General features: G+C 40.3%; 1 protein-coding gene across 1 annotated transcript; it reads right to left on the bottom strand.

Moving 5' to 3' along the window:
* Positions 1-554: 554 nt before the first annotated feature.
* LOC134004475 (protein phosphatase 1H-like) lies at positions 555-21,176 on the bottom strand. Its single transcript, XM_062443767.1, has 10 exons — positions 20,654-21,176; positions 13,243-13,432; positions 11,121-11,492; positions 9,070-9,182; positions 8,792-8,876; positions 7,737-7,855; positions 4,730-4,793; positions 2,872-2,979; positions 1,013-1,164; positions 555-938 (listed from the first exon to the last, which is right to left on the bottom strand). The coding sequence occupies exons 1-10, from the start codon at positions 20,887-20,889 to the stop codon at positions 791-793; spliced, it is 1,587 nt and encodes a 528-aa protein (XP_062299751.1). The 5' UTR covers positions 20,890-21,176; the 3' UTR covers positions 555-790.
* Positions 21,177-21,206: the final 30 nt, after the last annotated feature.

Below are 21,206 nucleotides of genomic sequence, written 5' to 3'. Positions count from 1 at the left end.
TACATCCCTGGAATTGATAGAGGGATGCTCAGATTTCTCACTCAACAGTAAAAACTGATTTGTGAAACAGATGAAATACGCCCCTCGACTTTTCATGTGATGTACCATTTCAGCCACTCTGGGCTCTTGCTGACCAAAGGCCTCCCAAAATGATGAACAGCAATGCAGGTTCCAGCCAAAATCTCAGCGCTGCAATCAGTTTGTAATCTGTAAAGCAATCTGGAAGCAGTTCTTCAGCGAGTGAATCCTTTCGAAGCCACACTGTGGCGAAACAGAAAACGCAGCTGACCTGTCAGCTCAGTCCATGGGCACAAGACGAAGGAGGTAATATTTTTTTTATAAACAAGTTGACTGTACAGCATAAGGGAAGAAAAGAGGACTAAAAGAGAGGAGAGAAAGAGAAACAGACAAGTTTACAGCACTGCAAGAGAGGGAAGGAGAAGAAAGCAATATGTCTTTTCTTCACTTTGGAAGAGCATTCAACCATTTCAGCTTTCGTATGTCTGCAGAAGTTCAGGAACAGTCAACCTCCATCATCCTATTAAACTCGAAAGATTGTTCCTCCATCATCGACTGCAGTTCCCCAGAGCAACCACATTTGGTAGCTGACCAATCCTGAACTCCTACAGAGACATGAAATATCATCTAAATGTTCTACTTGACTTCAGTCCAAGTAAGAAAACAACTGTGCAAACAGCACCTGGGGAACTGAAAGGGGGGTACTGAGTTCAGGATCGATCCTGTTGGTTGAAGAGCCGAACAGGCCCTTCTAGTCCTCATGGGCTCATCTTCAGGGCTGACGGTTGCCGTACATCAGCGGTATGATGAAGACCGAGATGTCGTCTCCGGAGCCCAGGCGCTCGTTGCTGATCCTCCAGCCTCTATCCCTCAGGACACCGCGAGCTCGCATCACCAGGTCCTGTGCTGCCATCGTATACCTGGTCAACAGAGGGAACAGCAATGAAGCATTCAATTCACATAGAGAGAGAAAGAAAGGAAGAAAGCATCCCACCTGTGCAAGTCATCGGGGTCGCAGTTGGCCAGGAAGCTGGTGACGGCTTCGGCCACTTCTTGGTTGGAGAGGACGTCCCACAAGCCGTCGGTTCCCATCACCAGAACATCGTCAGCCCCATGCTCATACTGTGTTAAGTTATACACCTTCACCTGCAGGCCGAAACACAAAGCATGAAGGATATAAGGCCCTCTTCCAAGCATGTACCTACAGTGGCAATGAAACTCATGAAAAACCAGTGTTTGGTTTGTCTGTAGAAACAAGGTACAATATGGCTCTGTGGAATATATATAATTCAATATGTAGATATAAAGGGCTCATTCTAAGGTAACGAAAACACAACAATTCTTATTTTCAGGGCATTATACACTTTTTAAAGAATATATACAAGTTTATTCTGCTAGATGCCACAAAATTCTACACACTGTTGGAATTTTTGTATTTTTAATATATAATCTATGTTCTTTGGGTGCGAGTATTTAACAGTTAACAAGTGCGTTATTTATTCAAGTATATCAAAGGTATTTTGTGACATGTTTGCTTTTCTGTGCAGGAAGTCCTTCAATCCAAAACAATCTTCCAGAGGAAAATAAAATAATGCTTGACCTTAGCCTAATTTGCAATATATAACTAAATAAAAAATCAATAAAATGAACTGCTACTAAATTAAATCTGTTTAATGATGTTTATGTCAACAACAACCAATCAGAACATGAAATTATAACTTTACACCAAAGTGTAAAATTTCTGTGAGTAGCTGCAAAGTACATCAGTGTAAGTGGCTTAAGTTTCGCAACCATACTGATGCATTCAATACTCAATACAGCTTTTATTCACTGAGAGCATCTTGAGAAACCGCTCGAGTCTTTGGCGAGAGGTGAGAGTAATGTTTGGGAGAAAAAGACAGACACAGACGGAGAAACAGTGCTGAGAGCCGTTAAGTCTTCAGCGTGAACCCGCTATGAACCCTGGTATTAATGAATAAAAGATCAAGCAGCAGAGCTCCGGGAGGGAAAAAAAAAGCAAAACTTTATAAGACAAACTACATCAGGAGATGAAAGCGCTTTGAAACCAGCTCCAGACAGACAGGCAGACAGGCAGATAGGTGAGCTCAAGTTCCTCTGCTGCCGATGACCTTGTTCAGCCGGAGAAGCTGCAAAATGCTATTTCCCTGAGACTGTAGTGCAGTTATGATCGCAGGAAAAGAAGGATAAGTCAAATAAGGGACACGTTTCCTCCCATTTAGGACAGAAAATGAGAAAATAAGTTGACCTAAGAGGTAGAGGAAAGACAGAAGAAGGAAAGACAGATTGAACTTCTGATTTGAATAATTAAGAAATCGATTCATTGAGATTGTAACTGTACCAGCTACAGGAAACAACCCCAGTGAGTTAATGGGTTTAAGGATATATATGCTGACACGTTAGCCCACAATCCTTCATGCTTGCAAATCCTTGGATGAAAAAATAAGGAAAAGTCTAACTGCTGATGAAAGTAATACACCATGTGCTTTTACATGGTTCGAGCACCAGAAAAAGAGGACATTTTTGTGATATTCAGCTGAAACGACAGAGAATGGAATCAGACTTTTGCTGCCAAAATGTATGAACTGTTAGGGTAACAGAGCGTTAAAAGGATGTCTAATAAGACAAGGTGCTCATGAGTGCATGTCAGTTTCTTTTAAAAGGCATGGTTGATTTGTAGCTAGGTGAACCTGAAATGACCCATTTGCAAAAAAAAAAGGAAGTTACATTTAAAAAGTGCACCCTTTTCAAAAAAAAAAGTCAACTGAAGTTTACTTTTCAAGTCTTCAAATACTGGAAGTTTGTCAGAAGGTAATACGCAGTGCTAGCTCTTACCTCAGGGCAACAGGAAAGGAACGGCTTGATGTAAATGTTGGAGTCATGAACTTTGAGGTCATGATCGCCGAGCCCGCGGGTCACGCCGATGGTTGCCAACACCCGAGCCTGGAAAACATGCAGTTAGATTTCTTTTAGTTAGTTAGATTAAAGGAGCCACATCATACTTTTTGTGATTTTCTGTCAAATGCTGTTATACTGTTGTACTTCAATGTTAAACATAGTCCAAGCTCAAATACTTTAGGTTAACACGTTAAATGGTCCCTGAAAGACAAAAGCCCTGGCCCCATTTGCAAAGTTAACCTCTACTTCCCCATCTACTTCCACTGCATTTGTTGCTAAGGTTGTTGCTAAGGTTTTTCCACAGGTTGTTTGCATCGTCAACTTGCGTATTTCGGATTAAATTTGGGTTCAAACATGCACAGATGTATACGAGAAGTTTTCATTTCGAGTAAAGAACAACAAAAAGAAGAACAATCTGACTACTACTACTAGTTTATGTGGGAGAGTAGGGAGGAACCTTAAAGAGACAGGAGCTAAAACGGCCTGTTTCTGACAGAGGCTGAAATGAGAGACTGCATAAAGGGCCACTCAAAAGATAAATAGGGAGTTTTTTGTACTGTTAATCATAAAAACACATTCTAGTAGTGCCCCAGAATAAAAATATAGAACTGGAAATGTGCATCATATGTCCTCTTTAAAAAGAAACGTTTGGTATTTAGTACCATTATTTAACTTTAAATACTTTCAAATAGTAGATGCTTACTGTACTACTGCCCCCTTCACTGTCAATGAACATATTGATGTAAACATGGTGTATGACAGTCTGACAGTAGCCACAATGGCAGTGTCTGTCAACTGTCAACCTGTCGATGTACGACACTGGGTGGGCGGTGGAGCTGGCGCTAACTGCTCACAGTACAGTGTGTTGACATATAGCTACAGCTACAGTATGTGTTTTGGGTGGAATTTTACTACTGGCACATTAGTCTTATTCCAGATACATTGGGAAATGTAGATGTCTCAATATTAAGATGAGATTTTGCCGGTGCAGTCTGACAGAATGAAAGTCAACAAACACATTAGCACTAAATTAGGTTAGGTTAGGTCTGCCATAAAACTCAAATAGCTCAACAAATTTTACAATATATGAGACTGTTCAGAAATTTAAAAAAAAAAAGCAACAAGCCCAGAGACATACACGGTTTTTCAATTCCTTTAATTATCAAATTCCTTGTCAGTATTTTTCCACTCTTTCATGCCTGTGTGAAAATCCTTTGCTTTTGCTCCCCCTTTGAATTCAACGGCTATTCATCAGACAACAATGGCGCTGTGCGGTTGACAGATGCTGCGCTCCTTTCTGATAGACTCTCTCGTTATGTCTCTCGTTGCATCAAACTGAATTGATTGAAAATATGAGACAAACTGACATGGCTGAGAGTTTTGAAGTGTGTTGTGCAATTGATTTGGTGGAGTGTGTTTCCAGTTTCGGTCTCTTCTCTCTCATCACTCCCCTGCTGTCCCAGTGGGGATTAACTTCACTTCTCAGAGAGACGACTGTCATCTCCCGACTGGTGTGTGTCTGTCTGAATCTCTGTGTGTGTGTGTGTTAGATGTAACTACTGGAGTGAAACCGATGGACCGCCTCCTTTCTCAAGTGTGTGTGCGCGCATTGACACACATGCACATGCACAATGTGTTACTCGCACATCAGAGACCAAGTGTTCGCCCACTGTCTGGGTGGCTGGCAGGCATGTAGTGTGTTGGTGCGTGTGTGTGTCTGACACTGATCTTAGAGCAAGTGATTTACTGTTTCCTCTGTAGTTGTGAATTCCAGAGCAGATACAGACTCTCTTACCTTTTTCCCTTCGCCATATACTAGCGGAAATTTGAGATCTTCATCCTCAAGTGTCTTATAGGCCCTGTGTTTGAGGAGAGAAAAGAAAAACCAACAAAAAAAGCAGTTAACGTATATTTTCTCTCTCGTCTTTCTTTCTGTCTGACACGCAAGTATATACACGCTATTAAAAATAACTACATAAGAGGAGTGAGATTAACAAAAGGAAAATTTGGAGATCTCTTTTAATAACAGTTTTTAAAATATTTTCCCTGTGGCACGCTGGACCCGGGAGCCATTTTGGGTTTATAACAAATCCACAGTCATTTTCTCTCTTACTGGTAGAGACACCTACGGGGGGAAATTCAAACATAATTATGTAAACATAATTTTTCTAATCTCATTCTAGCTCATGATTATTCTCATATTGATATTTTGATGAGAATATTCAATGTAGCTGCACTAAACAACATATTTTTTCAATTCATCAAACTATTATGTGTAATTTTGTACACATAACATTTAGGCAGGCGGAGCATTTTAGCATCTTTTAGCTTTAATGTTTTGGTTGCCTTCACCACTCTCGTCCTTTTTCAGCTAAAAAAAACAGTAATAGAGCCACTGTACTCTACCTATCCATCACTCAGTGCTAAAAAGACAAAGTTAGCAATTAGCTAGTGAACACAGTGGAGCATTCAGCAGCTCAAGAGACAGATCTTTTTCTCTGAAGTTGGTGGAGACCAAAACAGAGTTGACAGGAGAATGAATATTGGACTTACTTTCTTGCTTTGCTAACATGTTTACACATATTCACTTTATAATTGGTTTTATAGTAAATTGGTTTCAGAATGGCCAGCTAAAAATTAGCTAGCTAGCTAACACTGTCACATTTAGAGAGATGCTAATTTAAAAAGTTGACAACACTGTACTGAACTATTAGTCTTGTGTTTACAGCTTGTTCTGCTACCCCTAAATGGCATAAAACAAAACAAAAAAAATAACTTAATAACATGACTATGTGTATATGCATATTTTTTTTAGTGCTGTCATCATTATTACAAGGTTATCCTACAATTTATTGTCACACTTTCATATAATTTGGGCACTTTCCAGAGAAAAATGAAAAGAACAGACCGAAATATCCACACGTTTAGCCCCTAGTGTGAGGTGAGCTCCAATTATAAAGAATCCCACACTATCTGTAATACAACTTCACAGCACACAGGGCTGTGTTATGTTTTGAGACATTAAAAAGCTCCAGAGCCACAAAAGACATTACCCAACTGTTGTTCTTCCTCTAATTTTCCCACAGTTTTTAATTTTGCTTGTGTCTTGTTACAAATGATTCTCTCCAGAGTGCAATAACAAGTGCTTTTGCTGCTAAAAAAATGTAGTCAGAGAAAGCAAAGCGAGGGTTGGGATCTTAGAATACACAAGCAAACAACAGAAGGTTCACAAGTGCACAAATGGAGGCAGAAGATCTGAAAAGGCACTTAGAAATGGAGCTTTGATCTCAGACTCAAAGACTCCATCGCCAACACTGATGTACTTAAACTTGCTAGATTAGACTTGGCAGAGAATATCAACAGCTTCAAAAGGCTTCAAATCTGACCACGTTTTTCTCTGTCTGTCAGGCCGTGTCTCTCTCTTTTGCCATTTGTCTGTCTCACAACTGAGACGTGTACTTTTCCTGACCCAAAAACATAAAACTCTGTCTGAGGAGAGGTAGAGATACAACTTCTTTAACCACCGCACACCCTGCAGTCTCATCAAACTTTACAACTCTGATAAACCACAGTCAGTCACACACTGCACTCATTTATCATACCACTATTTCATAGGGTTGCTCAAGTGCATGCTCTTTTTCAGTATTGCAGAGTTTGAATGATCTGTTTAGAGATGAGAAAAATTAACCGACAGAAAATTAATTTGCAACTATTTTGATCATTTGCAAATAAGAGACTATGTAAGACAACAACTGCAACCTATAGAGGCTCCAGTCTCGATGGATGTCTCCGACTTTCATCACGCCCCCCAGAAAATCAATTTCTTCTATTAGTCAAATTGATTCTACTCTAATAAATACAAAGTGGGAAAAAGAATTGGACAGTGAGCTCTCGGACATTCTCTGGGAAGGAAGCTTGAAGCACGTCTATCAAAATTAGCTTGCTCACGTTTCTAAAATGTGAGAATTTGCTGCTTTTCTCTGTTTTATATTCATGTAAATTGTGCATCTTTTAGTTTTGGACTGCTAGGAGGACAAAAGCGATCTACAAAATGTCTCGTTAGACTGTTGGAACATGTGTTTGGCATTTTGTCCTATTTCAAAAACTAAATGATTAAAATTACACATTTAATTTAGTCCTCTGAGGAGCTCCTGTATTTTTTGGTACCATCCATTTCCAACTTTTGAAATGATACCCAGTCCTGCTGAGAAACTGCTCCGAACTCCAAACTACATCCTGAGAAATGTAACAGTAGTCCGTACTGTACAGTGGCACATATCTGCTCCTGAAGGGCGGTCTTATGGTGAAATATACATCACACACCAGAATGCACACAAAGTATGCGCCTGTTTGTGTGTGTGCGTGTGTGTGTGTGTGTGTGTGTGTGTGTGTGTGTGTGTGTGTCAGTGTGACTGAGTGAGAAAGTCAGTAAAAGCACATCTCATTACTGGCTTCTACTGCAGCCACATTAAAACAGCATGGTGTCTTGCTAACCCACATAGCACTGCACACACTGTCTGGTACCATCTCTGCTGTATCATTATATCATATCAGGTTAGGCTGCTCCCTCATTAGCTCTCTGCTGGTCTCTTTAAAGTGTGAGTGTGAGCAGCAGTTAAAAAGAGGGGGAAGAAGATGTAGAAGTAGAGATACAGACCACACTGCGACCAACAAATTCAAATTTTGTTGATTTCGTTTGCCTTTTCATTCAAGTTTTCATGAAACGTCGAGTGACAGCACGCATTTTCATTTTTATTGGTGTGGAAAAGAGAGAAAATGAAAGAGACAGAGGGGAGTCCTACCAGCCGTTCATGGTGAAGTCTCTGTAGAGCATTCTCTTGCCCACCTCCTTCCTCTGAACTCTCCTGGGAAATTCCAGGTGCGTGAACTCGTTTCCTAACAGGTGAGGCTGCATGAAACCCTGCAGGGCAGACAACGATGACCTTCATATCAGTCAACAGGGGAATAAGCATGTGGCTGATTTGCATAAAACAGTCTTTACTTAGGGAGATTTGAGCACAGTAAAGATTTGAATTTGAGCCTTAAAAATCTGATAATATAACTGCTAATATTAAACAAAACACATACAATAAACATGCACTTCATCAGAATTTGGTTATTGAAGAATTGTGACCAAACTGTGTAGCAAGTGGTCTATTTTACAGGTTTCAAAACTTTGTGATGGAAAAAAGCACTGTTTCTACATAAGCAATAACATGTTTTTGGCATTGGCACTGGTTTATCTGAGATATATATAGATATATATATATGTACTGCATAATGTACATATATATCAGTGGACATAAAGCAACTAAATTCTAACACTCCTCCACAGCTACTGTTGAGAGCCAGTTGAAGAAGAGTGGAATTCAGCACTGAGCTTTTCGTCGCTAAAGAGGCAACAACCTTGAGACATTTATTTATGAAATCAAAAGGAAACATTGAACTGCAGAATTCTTGTTTACTGCCACTGACTATAAAAAGGTCAATCACAGTCAGTTATTCTTGGCTGACGAGCATGGCGAGTGTTGGCTGATTTAGTGTCGTACATCTCTAAAGGACGTTGGTTGATTTTCTGATTGTGTTGTTTAAAGTGTGAACACAGTGAAAAACAGTGGCTGACAGTAATCGACAATAACCAGTTCGGGTGAGTGAGGTCTCAAGAGTTTGTACTTTCAGGTAGAATGGTATGGATTTGTGTGACGAACCTTATTACATATGCTTAATACTTGTCAAGATTCAGATTACACTCAATGCTATTATGCAACAACGCTGTACTTTTGAGTGAAGAGACTCAGATAATTTCTTGCATAGAAAATAGGTTTTCTATATAAAAATCAATATAGAATTTTCTTACCAGGAACTGGAGTCGCTGCCGTTCTGACTCTGGTGTGAACTCTGTCGAGACGGCAATGATCTCATTGCTTCTAATAATGATAGCCCTGTAGAGAGAGAGAGGAAAAATGTAGAAATGTACTGTAAATCCACCCTTACATTTAACATAACAGGCAGCTCCATCTGACTCTGCCCCGGCATGTTGATGTGCTGACATCATATATCACCAGCTCCCTAGGGGGCCTTCCAGCTTAATATAACTACATCCTTCACAGAGCTTTTAACAAGGAACATACACACCTGCTGTCACCTGCGTTCCCAACATATAGTTTCCCAAGCAGGTACACCACCGTGAGAGCGGTGCATCCTCCTGTGACGTTATAGCCGTGCTTGTCCCGCTCAATCTGGGCATCCTGGGAGAGACAGAGACAGAGAAAGAGGCCAATTTAAATACTGTATATAGTCTGACCCTTTTCTGTTCAATACCTCTTATAAATATTCATTAATATGACTGCTAGACCCAGAAGAAAAGGATAGAAAAAAACTAAAGGAAAGTGAGCAAAAGGCGCAAAGTAAGCAAACTTTTCAGAGGGCGGTGTGGGCATCGTTGTAGACTATTGATCGGTTTAACCTGAACCTTTTGTTGACCGCATGTCAGTAAACAAGAATGTGTGTTGTGCATAAATAATGTAGTCGGTGATATGTGAGAAGGTTTGTGACTCGACTTTGCATGTCCAGCGCATTCTGCCTAGTGGATTTTTCTGTCCATGTCAAAAGGTGTATTCATGTATTGGTTTCCTTTTATCCTTTTTTCTGTCTCAAACCTACTACATCATGAATATAACGACATTATATTTTTCCACATTTTCACACGGAGTTGCAGGTTTGTACAGAAACCCTGCAGACAAAGCTCTCTGCGGACCAGCTTTCTCCCGCAGCCTTTACATGGTTGACATCTTCCTACAGGGGCCGCAGCTTTAACTGATGCAGCGATAATCTTCTACAAAGGATGTCCAATCAAGTGTAAGAGTGCTTCCTTTCACTTGGTGAAGGGGTGGCTGGGTTGATCTGAGAAGAGCTTTCTTTGTGGTTTTTTTTTTTTTTTTTTTAAGTCTCAGTGCCACATGGTGCAGCTTGACTGTTTACCATTGCCATCTAGTGGTGATACTGCACAGACTTGTAAAAGCATCTCTTCTTAACGCACATTAGAAGAAATGTACAATACAATATAGTGACAAGGAAATGCACAGCTGGACAGAATGAGAAAATCTTAATTATGACAGGAAAATATTTTTCTTTGGTTTTGAATGAAACATTTTAGGCTCATCTTTCACAGATGCATATTTTCCTCTATAATAAACTAAATATTCAGCTACATGCCTTTAATTCAACAGAAACTAATTAGAGATGTATTTAGCCAGACAGCGCTTCTGTACTAAACAGAGCAGCAGAAATCTGCAGTATAATGGGTATGTGTATAGTTCATTGACGAGTAGCCAGGGGCCGTGATTTCAGGCCAGACGCTTCCAATCCGTCTAAATAAACTCTAAAATGAGAAAGCATAATGCTGTGGTCTGAAAATAATCTGTGTATGCTTATTTTTTTCAGTGTGTGAGCCTTCTTGTCCTCGGGACAGTGTATCATTGTGTGGGTAAGTAAACCATAGGTCATGTTACCACAGCAAACACAGCACATTAAACAGATACAGCTTGTCTTTATCTGCACTTGTTTGTATTTGCTGCATTTCCCTTTATGAGCTACATTTCCATGTCTGCCTGGTTTCCATGTGAATACTCGTTGATACTGCTAAAACATATAATTTGACATATTGTCTATTCTAGTGCTTTTTTCCCTTCAAATAAAAATAAACTAGTTATAAAAGTTGTTCTATACTACAAGTGTTATTAGAGCTTTGAACTGTTTCCCCTTAGGTGTGCCAGAAACCTCCACCTTGTTTCTACAATAAAAATAAACTAGAAAATATGAAAGTATTATTTTTGAAGTTTGATCTCAATTCATCACCAAAGTTGTTTTTGTACTGAGAGTAATATGTGAAAATTCATTTTATAGCTGTCTGCTACAGCTGCCAACATACAAATCACAAACTGTGGGGTGGAAACATGCGGATAGTGAATACATGATTCATTCATTATTGAAACAACTCAAGAACTGAAGGCGTTCCTGAGATATCGTTTACATGAGATTGGGGCAGAAAGAAGGGCGGACGGACACCCTGAAAACATAATGCCTCTGGCCACAGCTGTCGTTGACGCATAGCCATAAAATTGTTCAGTAATGACGCAGGACCATGTGACTTCCAAATCAATCCTGACTTTGCACCTATCTCTCACCATCTCTTTGAAGGCGTTCTCTATGGCTCCTATCACCAGGCTCTCATGCTGGATCTTCTTCTCAGTGAAGAAGCGAGGAGGAGGCGGGGTGCTGCACGGTGAGCCTGGCGCACCTGCCGCGCCCCGCAGCGAGGCGGCCCGAGTCAGTGAGCGGTGAGGGCCTGGGGTGTTTCCCTGGAGGTAGGGGTTGTTGTCGGGCTCCTCTCCCATGATGGTAGGAGGCAGGGAACCCAGGTTGCGCAGGATCTCGATGACGGACTGGAGCTGACAGGCGATGTGGTGCTGCAGCAGGCGGGAGGCCACAACTGCAGCGCCTGAGCCGGCGTGGCCGTCAAACAACGCCCAGTAGTGAAACACCAGCCCCTCACTGTCCTGCAGACACACATATACAAAATATGCATATGTTGATCAAGTGGCAACAGTACACAACAACAAAGAAAATTAAAACTTGATCACATTTAAACACAATCCTGACCAAAACGATAAAGGGGTTATAATTTTTGAGTTGATCTAAAAAAAAAAAAAAGATCAGCAATCACAACCATTATTTATTTTAAAGCCAAATTCACCAGTTCAACTGTATCTTTTAAGACACGTACCCATTTCACACTTTTTCGGACACACACGATCACATATGTGTCTAAACCTCAAACACACCCGTACAATGCAGAATAGACTATAAACCTAAATCTTTGATTGTGTAATGATTTGGAACAGTTTGGTCACTTATGGGTGGAGTCCCTTTCCCATGTCTTAACAAGATAGCAGCCATTGTTCTTAACGTCAAAACAGATTTTACAGTGGAAAAACGTCATTATTTATCAAACAGTCAAAAGTGATTCAATTTTCCATCCTCACTGTTACAAACTGGCAGTAATTTTTTATTTTCCATGAAGAGCAGGGGCGTAGCTGGAAAAAAAGAGCCCCACCCCTCCTTGGACAAATGTATGACTAAAAATGTTAAAATGTTTTATGACAAAATTGTCCTAAAAATGTTTTCATTTGTTGAGAATAGTAAAATTTGAAGAAAAACAAAAGATAAATGACTATGGCTCTGGGATGAACTTGTAGTAAGTGTGAGTCATGACTGAGACTCAGGAGAACTCATCATGAGTCATGTGTGTGGAAGCTGTAGGGGTCTGTAGGGCGGTACACCACAGGGTCTCTCACACATCTGTACTTAGTACACTCTGCTCTCGTTGAAATACACATTCGTTGTCAACTAAAATTCTGTTTTTCCCTGCTGTATTTTCTGCTGAAACCTTTACAAAACTGGTCTGAAGCAAAGCAGAATAGTTCATGTCAGATTATATAATATTTCATTTTTTTCTAGATGCGCTCTGTTCTGTATAAACAGCAAAAGTAGGACTTATTAACTGAAATCACATCAACTCACAATTAGGGATGCAGTGATTTGACTTTTTCAGTCCCAATACCGATATTGATACCTGGGCTTTGAACCAAACCAGTACCAGTGTTTAATGAATAAGATGTAGGCCTCCCTGTTATTTAATAAAATAATGGTATCTGATACACGATTGGCCCACTATCAGTGATATCTGATCCAGTTCTTTGATTAAGTATTGGTATCAGTGTGTCTCTACTCAAAAAAATATCTGGACCTTCCAAATCCATGAATAATGTCAGCTCTTTCCTGTCCAGTGTGGGTGGTGTAACCATGATTTCTTTGAATGAACTCATACCCTTAGTCACAAATGACCCAAGAGTTGAGGTTTGTCTGCCCCAATTTATTTCCCCCAGAAATAAAACTTCTGGAAGATGTTCTAGTTGGGAGAGAATGATCATTTCAGTTGCTGGAATTCCCCCTTAAATGAAGTGTTGCGTAGGTATCTGTGTCCTCATCAGTGTTGACCTAGCAACAAGTGAAAAGTAGAGGACGCGATGATACATGATTAGTTTGCTTGCAGTGTGTGTTCACCATAAGAGAGCGACTCTAAAAGTTTTAAAGGTCTTGGCAGCTTTGATTGAATCCCTTATCTTTGTAAGTAGTTACATCACTGCTCGCTGGTTTTGCCTGTGAGCAAGGCTGTTTCTAAATGCATCATGTATGTGCACTGTATAGCCTCTGTGATCAAGTGTGTACATGTGTACTCTCTCTTACCTCCCCCAGCTTGCCGTACTCCATGCGCAGCCCCATGCCCTCTCCGTTGGGCAGGGAGTTGCGTCTCTTGGCGGTGGGGGTCTTGCTGGGCGTGGAGGGGGGGCAGTAGCTCATTGGCCTCCTTCTCGCCACCACCACCTCGCAGCATGCCTGGTCCTCATTCAATGCGCTCTTACCAGCATTAATCACCCTGCAGGAGGAAAGAAAGAGTAATGGAGCGTTAGGTGGGTATGATAAATACAGGCTGAGTCCTAATTTAAGCTTTGCTTAGCTTATTTACAGCTATTAATAAGCACTTTTTTCCAGTATGGTGAGTTAAAATTTCTCTACAAGCCACAGATAAATCACTTGCTGGGATTTCTCAGTCGGACAGCTATGGTTGGGAACGAGCGGTTGAATGAAAGTCGATATCAGATGCTTTTTGTTGGATGAAACAGTAATGGAGTGTTTCATAGTTATTTTAGCTCACTGCAGGATCACAGCAATTAGTCAGAGTCACAGCCTGAGGTTTGTGTCTGTGCACACAGCAAAGCAGCTGGCTTTGTATGTTTCCTGTTCCTGATGGAGATCAAACAGAGGAACTCATTTGTGGTACTGCTCTGCTAGTAGTGTCCTGATACATCGGGACAGTCGCTTCTAGGTGAACTAGGTGTTTCTGTTTGACTGTATATAAATGCCCACAAATGTGTGTGTGTGTGTGTGTGTGTAGCCTTACTCTGCTTTACTTGTGCATTATTTAACAAGGCAGACCATACAGAGAGACAGTACCCAGATATGTAACCCACTAACAATTGGGGAGAGCCACACATACCATGTGTTACATGACTGTAGACTTATTTTTATTATATATTTTTATTATTACTATTAAGGGAGCAATGCACACTTAAAATCAAATGAAAGGCACTGTTTACTTGTAGTGCTGTCCCAGAAAATGCACATATACACAAATGATACAGACAAAACAACACAAAAAACAACACATTCATAGGGAGAAATTCAGAAATGAATAGTGAAAGAGTATGCCTGGTAAGTACAATAATATCAATCTACTCCATAGTATTGCAGTAGATTGATATTATTGATATTATTGGAGAAACACAGTTTGGTATCCGACATGCTGAGAAAACCAAGCTTGTTGCTGTGACGCCAGATGGTGAACACAGACTTGCAGTGAAGATCTTAAAATGATCATGTAACTGAAGATTTTTGTTTCAACAGAAGTGATTTGAAGAATATGATTCAGTTTCTACTTGTTGAGAAAAAGTTATACATTCTAAATAAGACACAAAGGAAACAAACACTTAATCTGCAGCGCTTACTTCTACTGGCCCTCTTAAAGGTCAATACAAACCCACTCAAAAGCTAATGATAGCTAATGTTACCGAGATACCAATAAATGGTGAAGAAAAAAAGTGAGATTGTGGAGACAGCTCAAAGTCTGACAGACGTCTCTGGAGGGTGTCGTGAGTGTGAGAGTTGAGAAAATGGCATGACTATTTATAGACAGACTGTGGGTTGTTTGCTGCTAGGCCACATCGTTGTTGGTTCTCAGCCTTAAATGCTTGTTAACCTCAGATGGAAAGAGAAAGAGGGACAATCATGGAGAGAAAAAAAACGCTAAAGAGACTAAGCAATGTATATGAATTATTATAGCATCTACACAGCATGAGTGTGAAGTATGTTAAAGTACATAAATAGAAGTTTATATTTTATTCATTATGTATGTGCCTATTTTCTTTGTCGCAAAGACTGCAACTAATTTCATTTTCGATTAATCTGACAATCCAATTAAATGTCAATACATCTGGAAATTGTTAAATTGCTAAAATGTTGATCACTGTTACCCAATGCCAAAGTTGACATCCTCAAATGTCTTCTTTTGCCCAGGCCAACAAAGATATTCAGTTTACTGTCATAAACCAGAGGCTATTCATATTTGACAAACTGGAGTTAGAGAATTTGCCCTTAAAACGATCAATCGGCTATCAAAATAGTTGTTGCGGTTTGGCCAATACCCATGGCCAATACACATTTAATATTTCAATTTGAATGGCAGAGAAAGAAAAATGATCACATGGTGACTTAGACAAAGAGAAAGCCTTGCATAGATGTCTGTTGCACCTGTCCTTGATACTACCTGGGTTTCAATAAAAGAGAAGGACTTTGTATTTGAAAGTTTAAAGCGGTCAAAAGCCCTTTCAAGCTGACTTTCCTTTCAATTTCATTCGTGTCCAATGCAAGACATTTACATTACATGTTGATGGATGAGCTTTTAAACCTCGAGCTGTGTCCTCCCCGAAGACAATATAAAAAATAAAATCACTGGAGCCTCCAAAAACATGAACCTGTGTCCTACACATACAGTATTGAGGGAGCTGCTGAGCTAAGACAGTCACTACTTTGGTTGAAACTTGTCATTTACCATACATGCATTATATAAAAGGGGCCAGGGGCTTGATAGTCACTGTGATTACTCAGCTGTTTTCAAACCTAATGCGTTACCACTGCACCCATAATTACGGTAGAAAAATGCCCTCTGAGTTATTACGGCCATAAAACACTCTGATGCATCGACCGCTTTTGAGCTTGTTGATACGCATACGTCCAGGAAGGAAGCCTTTATCTGCTTTTTCTAATCCGCTGTCAACAAACACAGTATTGTGATGACCTGTGTAAGTGGCATCAATATGTGCTACTGATTTTACACACTTATGTGAACAGAAATACAGGTTTACATGCACTTTTGAACCCTGAATGTAAAACTATCAGCCAAATCAATATTCATCCTTCATGAATACAATGCATTCAGCTCAATAATCGTATTAGGTTACGGTGTTTCATGGAAGGCACAGGTGGTGCTATTGTGTGTGTCTATGTGTGACTGAAAGTACCCCTACAACTAATCATCTAGTCATTACATTTCCCTGCCAATTAAATTTTTGTTTCATTCCGAACAATTACCTTTCCTCCCATTAGGCACAAAACCTAATTTTCCCCTCCATTGTCAGACATCTAATGCCCTCTTTGTTTCACTACCCTCTGCAACAGATTCTGGGCCAGACATCGGCCCTGAGGATGTAATTACTATTTGGTGAGGCACAATGGTTGAAAGCTTTGCCTCTGTTTAACTCTGTACAGTTACAAGTTATACTGAAACAATCCAAATGAAGTACTTTTTCCTGAAGGTTTCAGTCAGCATAGCACCTGACTGTGAGTAAATATAAGGGCAAAATGGGAGAGTTTGAATGGGATGGATGGTTTAGATAACAAATATATGTAGTCCTAATGGGACTGTGAGGCACTCAAAATCCCTAAAAATCTGTCTCCCGGAGCAGCAAAACACATTCAGTCTTCAATTACACAAGTAATAAAAGCTCAAAGCACTTCTGGCGCAATTATGACCTTTTTGGCAAGCATTACAACAAAAGATTTGACTTAATGATTTTGATTTATCTTGGCTTTTTCTTTATTCCAAAGCAAGAGTCAGCAACCTTGCTAGTGGCTCTATGAGGCTGTAAATGAAAAAATACTGGCACTGGCAAGATAACATGGTCACAATTTGGGGTGTCATTTTTGAGGGGAAAAAGTTTCACATTAATCTTAACAACAAACCAAGCAGTTAGCAGTAATTATCTGCTTTGGCTTATGTGTCTATGATCTAACTGTCCCCCAATATTGAACAAGAAAATGTCAGCTTAAAGGCTTTAAACTCAGAGCTAACGCTAGCTAACCAATGTTGATTATTTAATGTTAAGTAAAGCGAGATCACAAACATGTAGCTAACGTTTTACTTAGCTACATGAGAACTAATTAGCTCTTGACTCTTCGTAAAAAATGTCCTTATTTCCATCCTGTTTTTGTAAGGTGCATTTCTATGCTGTAAATTTGTTTTTACAAAAACAATAATTTAGCTGCTAGTAATAGCCAAGGACAACAAATTAACACTGATGTTAATGTGGGGTATAGTGAAAACCTCTGATGCTAAAGTCAGTGTGTGTAGCATGCAGAGTTATATACTATATTATAAACATTCATTAAAACAGAATGGAAGAATTTCTAATGCTTTTCAATCTTAAATATTTAAGGAGGCACAACGCCTTTGGTCAAACTTGCTAACATGCTGAATTTTATCAGGTATAATGATCACCATATTTGCCATCTAATTAGTTTAGTGTGTTAGCTAATATTTGCTAATGAGCATTAAGCAGCTGAGGCTGAAGGAAATGTCATTAGTTTTGCAAGTATTTGGTCATGAAACAAAGAATTGGATAAATTGGAACATCTGACATGATGATGGTCTTCGCTGAGAAGTTTAAGTACCCCCTCAGCTCACAAATGTGTTTGGCTTCTTGTTCCTGCAGTTGGATGTTTGAGCTTCACCATACACAATAATGTATGTGCAGAGTTTGCTATCTGTAGAGCTGCTATCCTGTTTTTGCTGTAAGAGGTGAAGAGTGAGGCTAGGTGTGAGGTGAGAGCCAAAGCGGTTGCTGTAATGACAACACTGGAAGCTTTAATTACAGATAAATGCTGATTGGAGTTGTACTCATTAACCACACTGGTCCCACAGAGATAGTTCCTGCCTGCTCTGAGTGTCTGTTCGTGAATGTGTATGTGAGTGTGAGACTGAAAGAAAAGTGGGCTTGCAGACATAGGTATTGAGAAATATCCCGACCTCGGAATATTTTCCAAATCTTAACTTTCTCAGTAATATAATGACCCAGTGGAAGAACGTCGAGCGAGAACAACCCCTGAGGGGTCTGTAAATCTTGTGCAAAAATGGCAACAAACATGCTTAATTTTCCCTCATAAAAAAACAAGTACGATGATGATGATAATGTTTTTCATGAACTGTTGGTGCATTTTTCAGGTTTAAAGTAGGGGGATTCATTATTTAAAGGAATTTAACTTAACTTATAATGAAAGCACAGAACTGATTAAAAAAAAATCTAAAAATAATAAGAATCTGTCAGATACAATTTGGGAGGCTGTTTGCTGATATTTGTGGGAGGACTTCCTGTTAGAGCTGTTAAGTCTTGCAGTTGTCATACAAGAAAATGTCCAATGATTTACTTGGCGATGATGAGACACAGTAGCAACTTTTAAATGGACAGTTAAAGAGCTCATGAAGTCTGGGAAATTGCCTCCAAGCATACAGGGCTGATGAGATAATTATAGGTATTGTTTAAAACTGTGGAAAACAAGATGTGCTGTGGTAATACAACATACTGCAATCTACAGTGACACCATAACCAAGCAGACACTTGATGACCTCAGGAAGAGGAGAAGAGTGGAAAAATCTCAGTGCTTCCCCTTGAACATACTGGACTTATGAACTGATTGCACTTTATACAAGATTACTAGACTTTTGTGCAATAGGAAAAACAATCATGATAAAATAGAGAAAGCCAGTATGTAGTTTGACAGATACAGTGGCGGAAATAAGTATTGAATGCGTCAATATTTTTTTCAGTAAATTAAAAAGGAGGCTATTCACATGAAAGTTTCATCAGACTTGGAAATATATTTACCAAAAAAAATATTGACGCCTTCAATACTTATTCCCTCCACTGTATCTAGTAACTAACTTAGATAATGGTATCTACACACACATCACTCAGATCCTGTTCTTATCCATATCTACTTGAATAATACAGTATGATGATTTGTTGTTACAAGAAAATGTTAGGCAAAAGATAAAGTGATTGCATAGCAAAAGGACACTCGGGTTGCTGATTATTCTGATTACTTTTCCTCAACATAATAAACAAGAGAAGAAAGATATTCCAAAATATATTCATATCATGTAGCTACAGTCTAGAGGGATGGCTGTGGTGTGGGTATTATGTGTCTGTCATGTATTGTTTTCGGGTTATTGTCAAACCACAAAGATCATGGACAATGCTGGGGAATTTTTTAAGTGGCTGATGACGTAAATTGGCATTCAGAGCGACCTTGTTGCATTGTAGCATTCCACTGTTTACCGAGCAACTATGGAGATGGAAAAGAAACTGCTTGCCGATAAAAGAGCTGTACAACCCTGTCAGAAGGGAGTACAATGATTTGCACTTGCTTGGAGCTGTATTGTGCTTCAAGTTGGGATTTCTGGTTAGTATTTCTGCTTGTGCTACTATCAGCGTGGCAGCACAATGGAGACAACACAATGGAGAGGGATGATAAGATTCACATGTATCATCTCACTTAATTTGGCGTTGTGCGTCAACCACCAGATTAGAACACACCGTAATTTAGGTCTTGCATCCTGGTTATTATTATCATTATTATAGTTCACAACATGATGTCACACAAATGGGTCATGTAGTGACACGCCCGCTCCTCCGCACAACCATATGGGGTAGTGCCGCTTGGCCGGATTTGGCGTGAATGCAGCCTAAACCATTAGGGGTACAATGCTGTATGGATATGCAGTTACAGTTAGTACACTGTAAGGCTTGTCAACTTACTAGATAGCAATTAATTCACCACATAGTACACCAACGGTGCTATTCTGATTACATCATTCCACTTTAAAATATGTTGCATTTTCTCTTTTTATCTACTTAATATTGCATCTTTTTTTTAAATACTAATCATGTCACAACTCTTGACACTTTTCTGTACACTCAACAAGGCAGATTTGAAGACCACAGTGTGGAAAGCTGCTATACTGCACTTGTAAATGAGTTATTTGTGGAATAGCGTATCTCTTGTGTTCTGGATTTTCGGTATACTTTTATGCCAAGATTTATACCAGATTTGTGGATTTGTGGATCTGATCATAAGAGCGCATATGTCTCTTTGCTATGTCGATACTGTCAAACCCTGCAATGAAATGCATACAGTTAAGTAGATTTCATTTCATTCCCTTTAACAAACAGCAGCAAACTTTCAGACCTGCAACCGGTGTCAAAGACTATTCAGGAAAGCAGAGCCAGAATATAAGCTTGGATCTTTTTGAACTGGATTTAGAAGCTGTTGACATCTCACACTGAGACCCAGCTAGCTATAAATAGAGCCCATTTATAGACTAATGATCAGATGCTGCTGGTAGAAGGGGCATCACCCTCTCACATGAAACCCAACTTAGGTTCTGTGAGTGCGATTTCAAACCAGGCAATTTGAATGTGAATCAGAGATTGGAGGGGAGGATGTAAAAGCCATGTTGGAGATGGTTGGATGCAGCTCACAACAGGTGCAGCTTTTGCTTCAAGTCTTTTCATGCAAGTGGGACCCAATAAGTGTGCATGTGTAACGCCCTTCTGTCAAGCTGAGGATAGCAAATCAATGAAATAAACTGTTGTGATGAACACCTGCAAGTGCTTGGGCCTCCGTGAGACTGAACGCGGATGCTTCACATGTAATGCCACTGTGATGGCACAGCAGTCGCTTTGAGAGCTGCTACGTTACTTACTCAGCGTATCCGGTGGCCCACGGTAATCTCCTGGTTTCCTTCAGGATGAGGATGGGCCGAGCTATGTGGTCAGCCGAGCACTCGATCTCATCTGGGGACAGTCCCAGGAACTCGGGTCTCATATATGGGAATTTCAGCGGCAGCTCCGAGCCGGGGTTGCCCCCTCCGGCGGAGCTGCCACCGGCCATGATCCCACCCATGAACCCGGCCACAGCGGACTTGACCCGTGTGAGCATGTTGTTGGCGCGTCTCGGCGGGGTGTCCGTCGGCCGGTGTGTAGCGCCGCGGCTCCCTTTCCCTGGATTCCCCCCCAGCTCGGCCCCGCTGATCGACGACAGGCTCGCTGGAGAACAGGGGGTGGCGGAGGAGGATGAGGAGGAGGAGGAGGAGACCCTCAGATGATTATGGTTTCATTCATGCACAGCGGATACGGCGGCCGCAGAAGGAGGGGAGGATGATGAAAACAAGCAATGATGCTTTAGGTAAAACCCAGCACATCCCCATGGAGAGTCATTGATAACAGATCGGCCGTCGGGGAAGCGGAAATACACGG

Source organism: Scomber scombrus, chromosome 22 (assembly GCF_963691925.1).
Source record: "Scomber scombrus chromosome 22, fScoSco1.1, whole genome shotgun sequence".
Taxonomy (NCBI): Eukaryota; Metazoa; Chordata; class Actinopteri; order Scombriformes; family Scombridae; genus Scomber; species Scomber scombrus.
This window is presented reverse-complemented; position numbering and strand designations above follow the sequence as displayed.

Excerpts from the sequence above, each read along its gene's own strand:
- LOC134004475 (XM_062443767.1), bottom strand. The coding sequence starts at position 20,889 with ATGCTCACACGGGTCAAGTCCGCTGTGGCCGGGTTCATGGGTGGGATC. Across the intron at positions 2,980-4,729 it reads TATATGGCGAAGGGAAAAAG|GCTCGGGTGTTGGCAACCAT; the intron begins GTAAGAGAGTCT and ends CATGTTTTCCAG. Across the intron at positions 939-1,012 it reads GACCCCGATGACTTGCACAG|GTATACGATGGCAGCACAGG; the intron begins GTGGGATGCTTT and ends TCTGTTGACCAG.